Below are 14,246 nucleotides of genomic sequence, written 5' to 3'. Positions count from 1 at the left end.
TAGTCGGCTTCGGCTCGAGCACATGTGCGATCGTGCCCTGGTGGTTAGAGCAGTGGGCTACTGATGCCCGAAGGCAACAGGTTCGATTACACCGTCGGCCACGCCTTTGTTTTTATACGACAGAGTTCTGAAGTGTGGCTAGACAGGAGATACCTGTCTACCGCAAACTGCTTGGAATTAGGCAAACAGAGTTTCGCATACATATAGGGATTACCCTCATTGTGTCTGTCTTACCGTGATGCTCTGCACACATGAACCCTTCAGTAACTGAGGCACCACTACTTAAGCACACAACACCGTTCTGCTGTTCGCAAACTGCGTAATACCGTTGTTCTCCTCCTGTTCCGCAGGCCGCGGATTGTGCTGGACAATGGCAACATGGTGTTCCAGGTGCCCAGCACGAAAAACATCAGCTTCCGCACCAGCTCGGGTCGTGGAGGAATTTTTCTCAACGGACGGGACGTGGCTGAGGTCCTTGCCAAGGTGAGAGCATGCGGTGCAATATTTTTTTTTTCACGCGTAACTTTTGTCAATAACATGTAACGGCTTTTTACCACATGTTTTGGTTTGAGAGATCTGTAGGGAGATAATGTGTTCGAGGAATCGACTATTATCGGTTTCCGGCAAGTGCGCCTACGATTAATGGAAATTATGAACTTAGGATACCACGATAATTTTGCACATAGAAATTGAAAAGGCAATTTAAATCTTGTTTTCTTCCGATGAGCAGCCAATAGTCCCGTTGAGCTGTTGAAAAACGATGTCCAAATTAAATGACATGACGAAGAGCTAGGTAAAGAATTGCAATCCAGTGTTTCGTATTTACGTGTTCTCTAGCTTTTCAAGATTTTACACACAGCATGATTCGAATTTCTGGTATTCCAGAAATGTAAATTTATCATTCCACATAACCAAACAATTCTTTTCGGTTTTCTTGAAGCACTGCGGTGCTAAACTGCTAGAACGCCTTGGTTTTGCTTAGTCATCTTGGAGACTGATATCTGTGCATGCCTTCAGCAGTGACCACTTTCAATTTGCCAATTGCGGCGTGCCCGATAATATTATTTACTAATAGCACATTACTAAAACTCAAGAATAAAACGCTTACTGACGGTTTTCTGAGTTATATCCACCACTGTGCTTAATTTCACTCTGTGTAAATGTATGACGCAGTTATCGCTGAAGCATATTGTATGCAGCAGTTACTAGCGCATAGCCTCAAACTGCGGTTTCAGGCTCTTACCAGTCGGATCGGCGTAAAGAGTTATTAGAACAAAGTGTGAGCGTTACTACATAGTACCATGCCTATAAAAGAGGGCTTGTTTGAATAAAATGTTTATTTCTCACTTTTGACACGAGCATCTTATGGTGTACTCCATATTGGTTACAGGGATAGCGGTGGGGTGCAAGCATACCTGGTATTAGAGATCGTGAGTGGTGCGACGATTGTAACGCACCGTTTCCTTGTAAAGTCGTGGCACAGCAAACACAGACTGTGCTTGCTGCAAGTAGAATATATGATTTAGAACAACGTTCATCAATGTTATTATACTTTACGCAAACATGCTAACTTGTGAAAACTGAGGAGGAAGCACGGCCTATTTTATACAATTTATATCCAATGTTTCCTATTAACCAGCAACTATTGCCATTCTCAGTCATGGGGTTACATTGCGACGAGTTGCCAGGGTATTTTACTTCTTTTCTTAATATATTTAGCTGTGTATTTTTCAATGTAGCGATATTTTCACGGCAAAAAACAATAAACACGCACAAACATGCACAGAGTCACAAGTGAAAACAGCAAGAAATATAAAATACAGGACATATACATAAATTCAGGGTACGAGGAGCGCCCACAGTTCTTGTGGGTACATCGTACACTCGCGATGAAATCCTCAGAGACGCGTAACTGCATCTTTTTTAAAGTTTCAGCTATTCTTTAAGGCTTTATTTATGCCGCGGGAGTCGAGAAATTTAAAATTAAAAAACCGAGGTCTATCACATGCATGACTGTCAAGTTTGGGTGCTCGTTCAATCTGCGAAAAATCAATTTTAATTACATCATTAAAAAGCTGTTATTCGTGATTGCAATAATTCACGGCGTAGATTGAGCTTCAGACTCTGCGAGACCATACAGAATAGTGTTTCAACGTAAGTGATTTTCTAAATTGTCATTTTGAGAAAAAAAGTGCGCTAATTGTGGTCGACATTTCCTGAATCTGGCTTTGCAAGTCATTTCAAACTGCTCTGTAAGATGTAGGTGGCAAAGGTGCAAGAGCAGCTGGGCACTCCTCGATAACCTCAAAGCGATAACAACGGGCCTATGAAGTAGCCAGTATATTGCGTTATAATGCTTTGTCAAATTCACACCAAACACGCAGTCAAGCCAGCGAAACACTGCAGGAAGGGACAGCGTTTGAGCATCATGCCAGTTCTGCTGCTGCCCTGCCCATTCTGTAAATTGCTCTCTTCTTGCCACATAAGATACAAATTGTACATGCCACTATTTTTTCTGCATGTCATAATGCAAAATATTTTTTTTCTCGAGAGCAGTATTGATATTTTTGTGGATTCACCTGGAAGGGCAGAAACACACACTCACATTTAGACATAGTATTATAAAAAAAATCGTAAAACAGGCCGAATGCAATAGGATTGAGAACCATAACTACTAATGGGGTACATCAGAATAAATTAAATGTAGCAATATCGAAGAAAGTAAATTATGGTCTTAGAAAGTACCATGATAAAATAGTGACCCAAGTTGCTGAAGGAACTACACCACAGATGATTATGCGTTTTAGTTTTTTCATGACAATGAATGCGATAAAATTAAAGGCAATGCCTAATAACCTAAGAATGACTCAACTTCACTTAATAGTGACTAGTGATTGCGTTGCAATCATAGAATTGAAACAAGTAAGAGTTGAAGGAATGTTTATTAAGGATCCCAAATCTGTCATGTTTTGACAGCTCCGTTTCTGTTATGCATGGAGAACTACTCAGGTCCTGGGGATAAATAGTCAAATGCTCTTGTTGGTATCTGCTGTTTGCCATTGGTAGGGCGCCTTCCCTAATGTCCGTCGTCACGATGTCCTGACATCTATTATTTTACTGACTTTTTAGCGAAAATATATTTCTTTCTAAAAACAAGCCTTGCAGTACGCGCAAAAGACTGGGCTTGAAAAATAACCTCTCGGAAGAAGTTGTCTGAGCAAGCTCACCTTTGATTTTTTTGCGTTCAATTCACCGCAAATGTTGAATGGAAACACATTTTAGAATTGTTCAGTTTTGTCTAGCTATTGGAGAGAAATGACTCCTTTGGATTCATTTGCACACAATTTTAGCATGTCTTCTATTTATGAATAAAAGGCGGCCGGCATGACATGTTACTTAAATGTAAGTGAACGATTAGCCACACCTTCACCTTTAACTTATTCCGCTAAGAGCGCGTATACAGTAACGGGGGCAGCAGGAGTGGACGATGCTGCATTTGATTTTGTTACCTTTGTACCTTTAGGGGGGTCACCTAAAATAAATAGGAGCATCGAACGAACTGTTCAGAATGATTAAAAGCATGATGTAAGCAGCAAGCATAACTGGTCAAAAAATTGGAGGAAGCTTAAGCTTCGCCTTTAAGAGTAGAACGCGATAGCGTTATCGGGACCCGTTCGCATCGCATCGTTCGCATACGGCAAGTAGGCTTCATTCACTGCAACACTGAACGTGGGAAAGCCAGCTTACAAAGACCAAGCTTACACCGGTCCCCTTAAATTCGGCTTCACTTTTAAACTGAAATGTATTGGTGGAAAGACGTTTTTTCAGGGGCAATATAAGTGGTCCTAAATTAAAATGTGAAGGCCCTAGCACCTTTTTTTATTATTTTATCAATTGTTTCCTATTGCCCCGACGCGCGCAGGTCTCGTAGAAATGCTGATAAAGGGGTTTGTGTTTGAGTTTGCTCGTAGCAAAATTATGTTTCCTTGTACATTCAAATTACAATCCGACGCCGATTGGTAAACAATCCGATGGCGAATCCAATGCCGAATGATAAAGACATACTTTACCATTTTTCTGACGGATTTCACTGTAAGAAATTCAATTTTTGTTCACCAAAACCTTGCACCGCGTGGAGGGCCTGCGCGGTCGATGTGGCAGTGTTGCCAGGTCCGACGAGGCGGCGTAGCCAAAAGCTTGAGAAGTTGTAGCCCAAATGTACCCAAACAGAAAAAAAGTCCAAAATATTTCGTAGCCAAATATAGCCATTCTTATTTTCAATTTTATTTGTGTATACCTTTTCACATTCGACTACGGCAATCCTTTTTTGAGCAACATGTCGTAACAAAATGTCCGTGCCGCCGTGTGGGTCGGCCCTTGACATCAATAACAGCGACATCATGCTTGCACAGACCACTTTTTGGTTGGCCCCGGAAGCTCTTAAGTTCCAGCGAATCGCTGCAGAGGGCGAAATCAGTGCTTTTATTTTATGACAGATAGTACTAAGTTTTACTTTTTAATGCGATACTCAAATGGACACTCAAAAGCAGATTTCTGCCGTCGGCGTCGCCGTCGCCGTGAGGTTCCGTATGACGTCGATGGAGATGAAATCGTCGCCGCGCGCCGAACGCTGTATGTGCGAGTGAAAGGGCGCGAGGGACGCGCGCTTTCACGGGGAGTGAACGCACGGCGGAGAACAAACGCGCGTTCTGCGCCGTGCTCCCTTAAGGGCTGCAGAAGGAGACGTCTCTTTCCTCCTTTACAATCACCATATATGTAGAGCAAACGCGCCTTGTTCCGAAGCGCGAAAGGCCGTGGGGGGGGGGGGGGGAGGGAAGGGTGGCGACGTTTAGCTGCGGCACCAAGTGCCTATTTATATCAGAGGCTCCGGCAACAGTCACCAACGCCGCACGCATTTTGTGCGAACGCGGGCAAAACGCCGACGGCGTCGACAACAGTTCTGCGTGTTGCCGGTGCTGCTGTATGTCCACGTTTATACAGCTGATAAAGCTGCTATCATTACTCCGTATAGCTCTCTACAAATTTGCTATCGCAATTGATGCTTCGCCTTTAAGGTGAAACTGCGACAACTCTTTAGCTATCGTGAACACAAAATAATGTTCAGCGTCAGCGATCTCTCACGTTATCTCTGCCTACGGCGTAGGAGTTCAGTTGTCCAGCGATCTGCGACGGCGACGTGCTCACAGCTTCCTTTTATTGCGATAGCAATTATATGGACACTCCAAAGCAGATTTCTGCCGTCGGCGTCGCCGTCGCCGTCGCCGTCGCCGTTGCCGTCGCCGTCGCCGTCGCCGTGAGGTTCCGTATGACGTCAATGGAGATGAAATCATCGCCGCGCGATGATAAGTGGTTCTTGAGAGAAAGGGAAAGGTTGGCGCTATCTTCTGCAGCCCTTGAGGGAGCACGGCTCAGCGCCGCCGAACGCTGTATGTGCGAGTGAAAGGGCGCGAGGGACGCGCGCTTTCACGGGGAATGAACGCACGGCGGAGAACAAACGCGCGTTCTGTGCCGTGCTCCCTTAAGGGCTGCAGAAGTAGGCGTCTCTTTCCTCCTTTACAATCACCATATATGTAGAGCAAACGCGCCTTCTTCTGACGCGCGAGAGGCCGTGGGGGAGGGGGAGAGAAGGGAGGCGACGTTTAGCTGCGGCACCAAGTGCCTATTTATATCAGAGGCTCCGGCAACAGTCACCAACGCCGCACGCATTTTGGGCGAACGCGGGCAAAACGCCGACGGCGTCGACAACAGTTCTGCGTGTTGCCGGTGCTGCTGCATGTCCAAGTTTATACAGCTGATAAAGCTAATATCATTACTCCGTATAGCTCTCTACAAATTTGCTATCACAATTGATGCTTCGCCTTTCAGGTGAAACTGCGACAACTCTTTAGCTATCGTGAACACAAAATAATGTTCAGCGTCAGCGATCTCTCACGTTATCTCTGCCTACGGCGTAGGAGTTCAGTTGTCCAGCGATCTGCGACGGCGACGTGCTCACAGCTTCCTTTTTTGATAAGCTAAAACAAGTCTGTGGCGCTGTGATATCTCGCGTTATTTGTCTCATTGTCCTATCGTGTTTTCTCATTTTTGTGTTTTTGTTTTTCAGTTAGCCTGGCCCGGATTCGCTGGGACACACACTACTTATATAGTGTTAATTTACATCAACCTGGCCGCCATCTTAGGTCTCTAGCATGCCAAGAACATGCGTTAAGAAAAGGGACAGGCAACAGATGCCACTCACTGTCTGAATCGGTGTAAGCGCAGTTTTAAAAGATTACTGCGCAAATGGGCACGCTATTGTAAGAAGCGCGCAGTCGTTTTCTGCGACGAGCACATCCCGAACTAACTCGCTCGAAATGGTAAAAGCAGCGACGGCGCACAAAGAGCAATGGTAAACAACAAATTAATAACAGTTGTAATGCTGTGAAAATCGATTACTGTCAAAAAGCAAACCATGTTGATGGCTAATAAAGTTTTCGAATATAGGGGCCCCTAAAGTTTGGGGCCCCAAAGAGCTTTGCGGGTGTTAGCGTTGGGGCATAAATATTAAAATAAAATATACCAATTTATGATACTAAGAGTAATTTAGATTTTCATGTTTAATTACAATTTAGAACGTATTCTATTAGCAGGAAGCAACTTGTTGCGCTTAGTTTTGAGTAACCAACTTTACGTACCTTTCCCCAGCCAACTCAATCCGTGTTAGGCCTACGAGCCATGAAATCGATAATTCAATTCGGAATCACCGGCGTCTAATGAATCAATATTCATTACACATGTTAGTTGAGAGGACGCTATAACCGCAATCACTTCTCCTAGCTTACGAACTAAACGCGTTACCACGAATCAAGCACAGTTTGGTGCTAGGTTAGAACTGTCGCTTCGATGGGCGCCGTCATGTTTGCTGACGAAAGCTTTTGGGGCAGCTTTGGGGGCTCCCGCTAAATCGATTAAATAGCTTGCCCGACGTAAAACCCAAACACAGCTTCCGTCTTGCGCATGCGCAGTGGCTTCGACGCTATTTCTTTGGGGCCCCACTACGTTTGAGGCCCCTATTCTGAAACTCTAATAATTGCTGGTGTTTCACGTGCCAAAACCACGATATGATTGGGAGGCATGACGCAGTGGGGGACTCCGAAATAATTTTGGCCACCTCGGTTTCTTTAACGTACATCGAAGTACGCGGGTGTTCCTGCATTTCGCCTTGATCGAAGTGCGGCCGCCGTGGCCGGGAATCAAACCCGCGTCCTCGAGGCAGCAGCACGACACCTCACAAGCTAAGCTAACACGGTGGGTGAAGTTCATGCGACGTGGTGCACTGATGTCATCGTGGCAAACATTTTTCGATTTTAACAGAATGAGAATCTGCATCCATGACGTTACGGGCAAACCATCTAGAAGTAAAAGCACCAGAACCCACCTTTGGCTCGGGGTCTTGCTCCCATTCTTTTTTATACGTTCTCGCATACTTGGCCCACTTCCCCATGCTTAGATCCTCCTCTCTGAGGAGGATCCGATCTTACGTAAAACCTATCGAAATGAATCTCGAATCTAAGCCCGAAGAAAAATTCATCTAGCAGGAAAAGGAAAATGGCAGTAAAGCTTCGCGCCAGAAACGTGGAGTAGGTTGAAAGCTGTGCCCGGCGCGATACTTCACCCCGAAGACTTGGCCATGAACTACACTGGAGCGTTCCATCCACACGTGCTTCCCTTCTTTCATGTCGGCGCCACGATCGCCCGACGGCCCTGAGCCTATGTTATTGGTCTCCCTTCCGAAGCATAGCCATGTTAGTACAGTGTACTGTGAAAAACCCACTACTCCTAGGTTCATCCCAATGCCCGGGGATCGTGTGCCTAACGGTCAAGCAGGGTGTAAGTTTAAGTGCAACAAAGATCTAAGCCACCGGCTCAGACAACGGCGCAGAGAGGCGCGGGGGGGGGGGGGGGGGGGGGGGGTCATTTTTCGCACGCACACACGCACAGCCACGCCGCCGGCTCTGCCAGCTAAAACACAGCTTTCGAGAATTGCTTTTACCTGATCAGAGCCACCTCTGGAGCGTGGATTAGGGCGCCACTTATAGCCCAAACACAGCCAAGTCGCAGATTTTCAGCAGCCCAAATATAGCCACATAGCCACCTGGTCCAAGCCGATGCCAAAAAATTTTCGCGTAGCCCAATTTTGCTATATATAGCCAAACCTGGCAACACTGCGATGTGGCTGGCCGATTTTCCCCGCCACCCGCGATCACAGGCCGGTTGCCGACGCCGGATTTTGTGCGACACGGGGCCCTAAACGCTCTCGCGTTTAAATTGTCTATCATTTCTGTTCATTCAGGGCATTTACCTGAGCTCGACATGAGTGGGTCAGGCTTCTTGCTTGGGCTGAAGCTTCCTTGTAAGTCTCATGTAAACACCAGCCAGTCGGGATAAGCAAAAGTGATATACTTCCATGCCAGTTACTTTGCAAGGAGTGGATTCAATTAAACCTACCAGCTTAGGCATGCGTCTTACGAGAAGTATGACTTCTGTCTTGAATGTTAAAAATCAGTGTCACATGCAGAATTTCCTTTGTGTCAAGGTTCCCGCATCTGAATATGAAATTGGTGAATGCCTTCGATCACCATCAAAGAATAAATGTCTGTGAACACAAGGAGTGTAAGAGCATGCAACAAAATTGTGTTGTTTTCGAATGCCATATTTCTGAAGTATGCAACATAAACGCATACTAGAATCCCGAAATTAAGAAGGTTAGCCGACAAGTTATCTTTATACAGTTATTCACGTGCCACCTATCTGGCAGCATTTGTGTAGTTAGCCTAGTATGTTTAATAAAATTGCAGATAGCTTAACTTTGAGGCCCTGTATATACGAGAACAATGATTTTTTACATAATTATACAATAGGTTACCTTTTATTTTCAAGTATATTCAAGATGAAATGCCAAGACGAAAACCATGACAACTCAAGCTTATATTGGATTGTTCTTGAGGAACCTTCTTATGTTGCGTTTAAAGTTGTCATTCAAAGAACAAATTTTATTTCCTGGCATTGTGGGCTTGTTTATCACACGCACGACACGAGTTATTAATCCCTTATCGTGACATGTCCTACAGCTGCCCGCATCTTCTACTATCGCAAGACGTATTCAAGTGAAGGTAGATTTCTCTGAGGTGGAAGCCAACTAAACGAATAATAATAACCTTTAATCTTTCTGCCTCGCTTAAAGCATGTCGTATATTATAATCACATACGATACGCAAGAGACAGCAGAAGAGTCGAGAAGACGCAAGTGTTTCTTGTCTGTTGAATGCTGTTTGCATTCGTAACACAATGACCCACCAATTAAGCCTGCAATAATATATTCTATAATATTCCTAAATAATAGATTGGAACTCATGCGTTCTGCCTGCCCAGAAAGGTTATCAAGAAGACATATAATTTCTTTTTATGAAATGTTAAACTCACTTGTCAGCAGTGACCCGGTCATATCACAGTGCGTTGGCTATTCGGCAGCCGTAACTGATTTCCAAAGCAAGATGATGGCATAGCTGTATTGCGCACTACAGGACCGCTTTCATTACTGATATTTTTTATGGAAAGCGATTTGTATGATTTGTGCGCAAGCGTCCTAGAGGGCAGACATTTCTAAGTCTCAGTTAACATGCAAAACGTCATGAAATCACGAAAAACTGTACGATCACGCTGTAGGCCTGTGAAATTGTTTATGTGTCATCATTCTTTGTATTTGCTCGCCATCCGCAGCTCTTAATTTGTTAAACGCAACTTGCCTTCCATACTGAACTTTTTATGTTGTTGAAGTAAATTGTTCGATACGTGCTTGAACATGGGCGAGGCTAGTGCCAATTTCAAAAATTGACCTTTTGTAATTGTCGCAGAATAATGCTTTGTAAAGTTGCAAATTTGCTTTTTTGTAATTGCAGGTCTCAGAGGCAGCGCGGACAATTGAACCAATAGCAACGAGCAGTCAGGTACTGAGATTTCGTATGTCTTCACCGCGCCATAGTCCACTTCATTGTTTAGAATACAGCTATTGAATGAGATCATTTCGTTCGTGTGTCAGTGATTACTACTTGTCTCTATGACGTCACAGCTGCAGACTCTGACAGAAACTATGGAGTCCGTAACTACCCTTCGCTCGCAAATGGGCCAGCTGAGCACCAAATGTCGACAACTGCAAACTCGGGTCAGTGCAGTAGGGTTTATTCTCTGGTAACATTTTTTTTAGGTGCTGTCTATGGTCTGTTTCTTTCTTTCTTTGCACTTTATCTGTTCCTTTTGTTATTGAATGCACACAGTCATATTTGCTAACGAGTAAATGGTGGCAAACCGAGCAGCTCCCTTTACAGGAGTAATACTTCGCGTTCCCTTTCCTCTGCTCTAATAGGAGAGTCTACTGCTACTTGAATAGCACTATAACAGCCACACATTATGAGAGCGCAAATGAACAAGAATGCTAGACAACCGACACGGACAAGACGACCGCGGGCTTACAACTTGCTATTACTCTCTCAATTAAAGCAATGTATTATTTAATTAAAATTAAATTAGGGGGTTTTACGCGCCAGAACCATGATCTGATTAGACAGCTTTAGTTTAGCGTTAGCGTAATAGCGGGGTTACGGGAAATAGCGTTACCGTTCCGCAAACGAACTTTGCAGAAAGAGAGTTTTAGTATAGCGTGGTAGCGTAGTTTACGTGCGGGACGCTATTCCATTACGCTTGGAATTTCGCATACATAGGGCACCTAAGTCTATGTGTGTGTGTGTCCGGAAAGTGCGATAGGCAGCGCAATGGAAGCCAGGAGCGCGTTGTATTTTTACTTGCCATGTCCGCCGATCTGCAGCGAAACAGACAAGCAGTACAAGCTGTCTACCATAGCCTCCGAAATCCTCCCATCTCAGAGGCAATATGCCGTCGTCGCGCCTATCTCCCGACTTTATCGACAGGTGGCGCTCACATCTCGGAGAAAATTTCTTTCGTTAGGCTTAGGCGCGTTCGAAACGACAAGTTATCTCGAAAACTCCGCTAAATTATCGATAAAAACATATTGTCGATCCTGCCTGAAGGTAAACGAAAGCCATTTACGCAGTCACTTCCTACCAAAGAAGTGAATTATTCAACAGCAACTCCAAATTCAGTTCGAAGCGGGCGGCCGAGACCGCCGACATGTTTTACGTACACTGCGTAAACACGCTAACACGGTAACGTTAACTCTGAGAAATAGCGTGCGCACGGTAAACGGTATAGGTCGTTTAGCGTTCTGCGCATGCGCATTTCGATCCCGCTATTCCGGTACGCCCGCTATTCTGGTAACCACGCTAAACTAAAGCTGTCTATTATGAGGCATGTCGTAGTAGGGTATTCGGATAAATTTCGACCACCTGGGGTTCTTTGACGTGCACCTAAAGCTAAGTGCGCGGGTGTGTTTGCATTTCGATGCAGCCGTCGTGAACAAAATTTTGAAAGCCCGAACGTGTAGGCACTTTCTAAGAGAAAAACGGAAAGGAACATATTTAAATCATTCAAATGGCATCACAAGAGCCACGGCAATGTCTTAGCGAGCTATCTATCACTTTCATTGTGTAGTAGATTACATTTTTTGCAAGGTTAGGCTCCAACCACGAAGACCGAACAAAAGATTGTCCTTGCACCACTTGTACAGGTGACGTGGTGCTGTCTGTCTTTTGCTGCAACCGCAGTCAAGTACTGGAAACTGTTAGTCACGCTGACGACCATCTAGTCGAGGCTGACGCTAATTAGCCGTTGTCAGGCGCTTCCGTAACCGCAAATTTCACCCTTCCACCCCCCCCCCCCCCCTCTATTGTGTGCAGAAAAAAGAAAGAACTTTCCCTGCAGTCACTACCACTGCATTTCGAACCAATGTGTCTGCTACGATTTGCAATTGGGAGATGCACAAGTGCCCGTGTGGCCCTAATACAGCCTAACAGATGTCTCTGTCCGCAGGTTCGGAGGCTAGAAAGCAACATTACTCGGACACTGCAAGTTCCCGTACGTAGGCTCAATGTGTTCTTATACGACGCGAACCAATTTGATCACCCGAAGGCGGCTTTTATTTGTCTAATATTTCATTTCTGTTTTCAGTTGAACCGGCTGGTGCAAGCACTACGAAGACTCCGAAATGTAAGATCTTCTTTGGGAAACCTTGTTACGGGATTCAACGAAAGCTTGCAAAAGGAAATACCTGCAATGCATTCTTCATGTCAAAATAAGCCGCTGTCCCTGTTACAGAAGGCGTGCTACGGAGATGTATTTCCAGCCTTGCTTTAATGAAAGAATGAGCTGTATGTATTGCAATATATGGTAAGAATATCAGCTTTTAAGTGTTCACAATTCAACGATTTAAGGTTTTATGGCATCCGGACATGATGATCAGAACTTGCTTTTGTTTTTACTCAGTAAACGACAAACAACAGTGCCTTACTGGTGACTTTATGTATGCAAAACCATTCTTAAAAAGAGCAAGCAGGCTAGATTATTTGGCATATTTCATTAACACAAAAAAGATCAGCGCTGGCTGCAGGATCACACTCCTTTAAACAGGGCTTTCTTTTTTTTTCGAATGTGGATCTTCAGCAAACTAGTTCAGTTTCGCCCTTTTGCACATTTAATTCAGACTTTCTTGTGGAGTCAGTGCTATATAGCCGCCTCTTTTGTTTTCTATCTCACAAGTACAAGTGTTCAAGATGACACATTGAAAAACTGCGTGCATTTGGCTGCTCATTGCACACATATCGAAGCAAATTTCATTCACTTCACAGGGGCTTAACCAAGATCCCTGCCGGTCAAATCCGTGCAGCCATGGAGGAACATGCATCGGCCGCTTCAACGCATTCACATGCCTCTGTCCACCGTCGTGGGAGGTATGCCAACGTCTGTGCTATTTCGATCTGTATATGTCATCACTACGAACTATACTATGACATTGCTAGTACAGACAAGCTTCACATATACAAGCTCCATAAGCTATACCACTAAAATCTATATCAAGGCCTATTAATTCACAACTTTTTACAGGGCCTTTTGATTACAGTAGAAATTGTTATGTAATCATTAATACGCTCATTTCAATTAAGATAAGTACTGGTATACTCGCGGGTAGTCATTGAAAAGCACTCTGGCTGCGCTCCAGACTTCCTGTAAGAGATCAACTAAACGTTACTGCTAGCATAATCGGGTTCCACTTATGATAAGGAAGCAGGATCGTCACTTACACACTTGGTTGTGCTCGCAATGTAGTGTTGAAGCTGATTTTTTTTTTCAACATTTTCGTGGCATGGCCACAGCGCGCTCACACAATCACCCAAGTATACCATAACATACCAAAGTGTATGGGCTGCAGAAAATGAATGAGCAAAGGAAAGCAAAACAGACAAAAACAATGTTGTAATTTTTAATACGACTTTACTTCAGGAGATCAACGTGCAGTATATTCTGCTTAAACTGAACTCGAAGGAACAGAAAAATGTCTTCCGTTTACCCGAAGTGTCATTCAAGCGAAGGATACAAAAATCGCTAACAATATATTTGTTTTTTGTTGTTCTTCTTCATGTTTTTTTTTAAGAGCGTTCGACTGTATTGATATGACTATAGTGAAAACAAAAGTGACTCTACTGTGCTCTGCTTCTAATAATGTAGCATTTCTTGCGCAACGCTCTGGTCATGTAAGAATGGATTCCTCATTTTCTTCTTAGACTTTGCGTTCCCAGTAGCGCTGCACGCTTTAAACTGCATATCTTGCCGTCTTGTCCACAAAATTAAATTACACTGGAACAATATTATCTATACATTCGTCAGAAGAATCATAGTCTTTGTCATGTGAACTTCACCGATAATCATTTGAGCCGTCTCCTCAGACTATACACCAATTAAAGCCATCATGCGAGATATCTTATTCCTGAGGGCATCAGGCTAGTGGCAGCCTGACTGTGAAATGCTACCAACTCCGTAGTTGTCTTTTTCTCTTCAGGAATCCTGCTTGTCTGGCGAAGTTGTTAGGATAGAAACGCCATTGCAGTCTCAACATCTTTAATTTACATTAACGTTTCCGCAAGTGCCTCATGGAATAAATTTTGTTCACTACGGCATTTGCATGTTTGTGGGAGCTTTCCTGTTAATACGCTGATAAGATATGCGGTAATTTCGCTTAAAGTACTGTTTAACCGGAGTTTAAAAAAAGGTGTCTTCTG

At 44.1% G+C, this 14,246-nt stretch overlaps 1 protein-coding gene across 2 annotated transcripts in view; it reads left to right on the top strand.

The window, feature by feature from the left end:
* Positions 1–14,246, top strand: part of LOC119455463 (cubilin) — a 233,580-nt gene that overhangs the window by 8,383 nt on the left and 210,951 nt on the right. For both annotated transcript variants that reach the window (XM_037716873.2, XM_037716872.2), the window contains exons 2-7: positions 351–483; positions 9,960–10,007; positions 10,130–10,222; positions 12,004–12,048; positions 12,142–12,180; positions 12,819–12,920. In XM_037716873.2, coding sequence (XP_037572801.1) covers positions 351–483; positions 9,960–10,007; positions 10,130–10,222; positions 12,004–12,048; positions 12,142–12,180; positions 12,819–12,920 — 460 coding nt within the window. The remainder of the gene's footprint in view (positions 1–350; positions 484–9,959; positions 10,008–10,129; positions 10,223–12,003; positions 12,049–12,141; positions 12,181–12,818; positions 12,921–14,246) is intronic.

The sequence above is a fragment of the Dermacentor silvarum genome, chromosome 6 (genome assembly GCF_013339745.2).
Source record: "Dermacentor silvarum isolate Dsil-2018 chromosome 6, BIME_Dsil_1.4, whole genome shotgun sequence".
NCBI classification, from domain to species: Eukaryota; Metazoa; Arthropoda; class Arachnida; order Ixodida; family Ixodidae; genus Dermacentor; species Dermacentor silvarum.
This window is presented reverse-complemented; position numbering and strand designations above follow the sequence as displayed.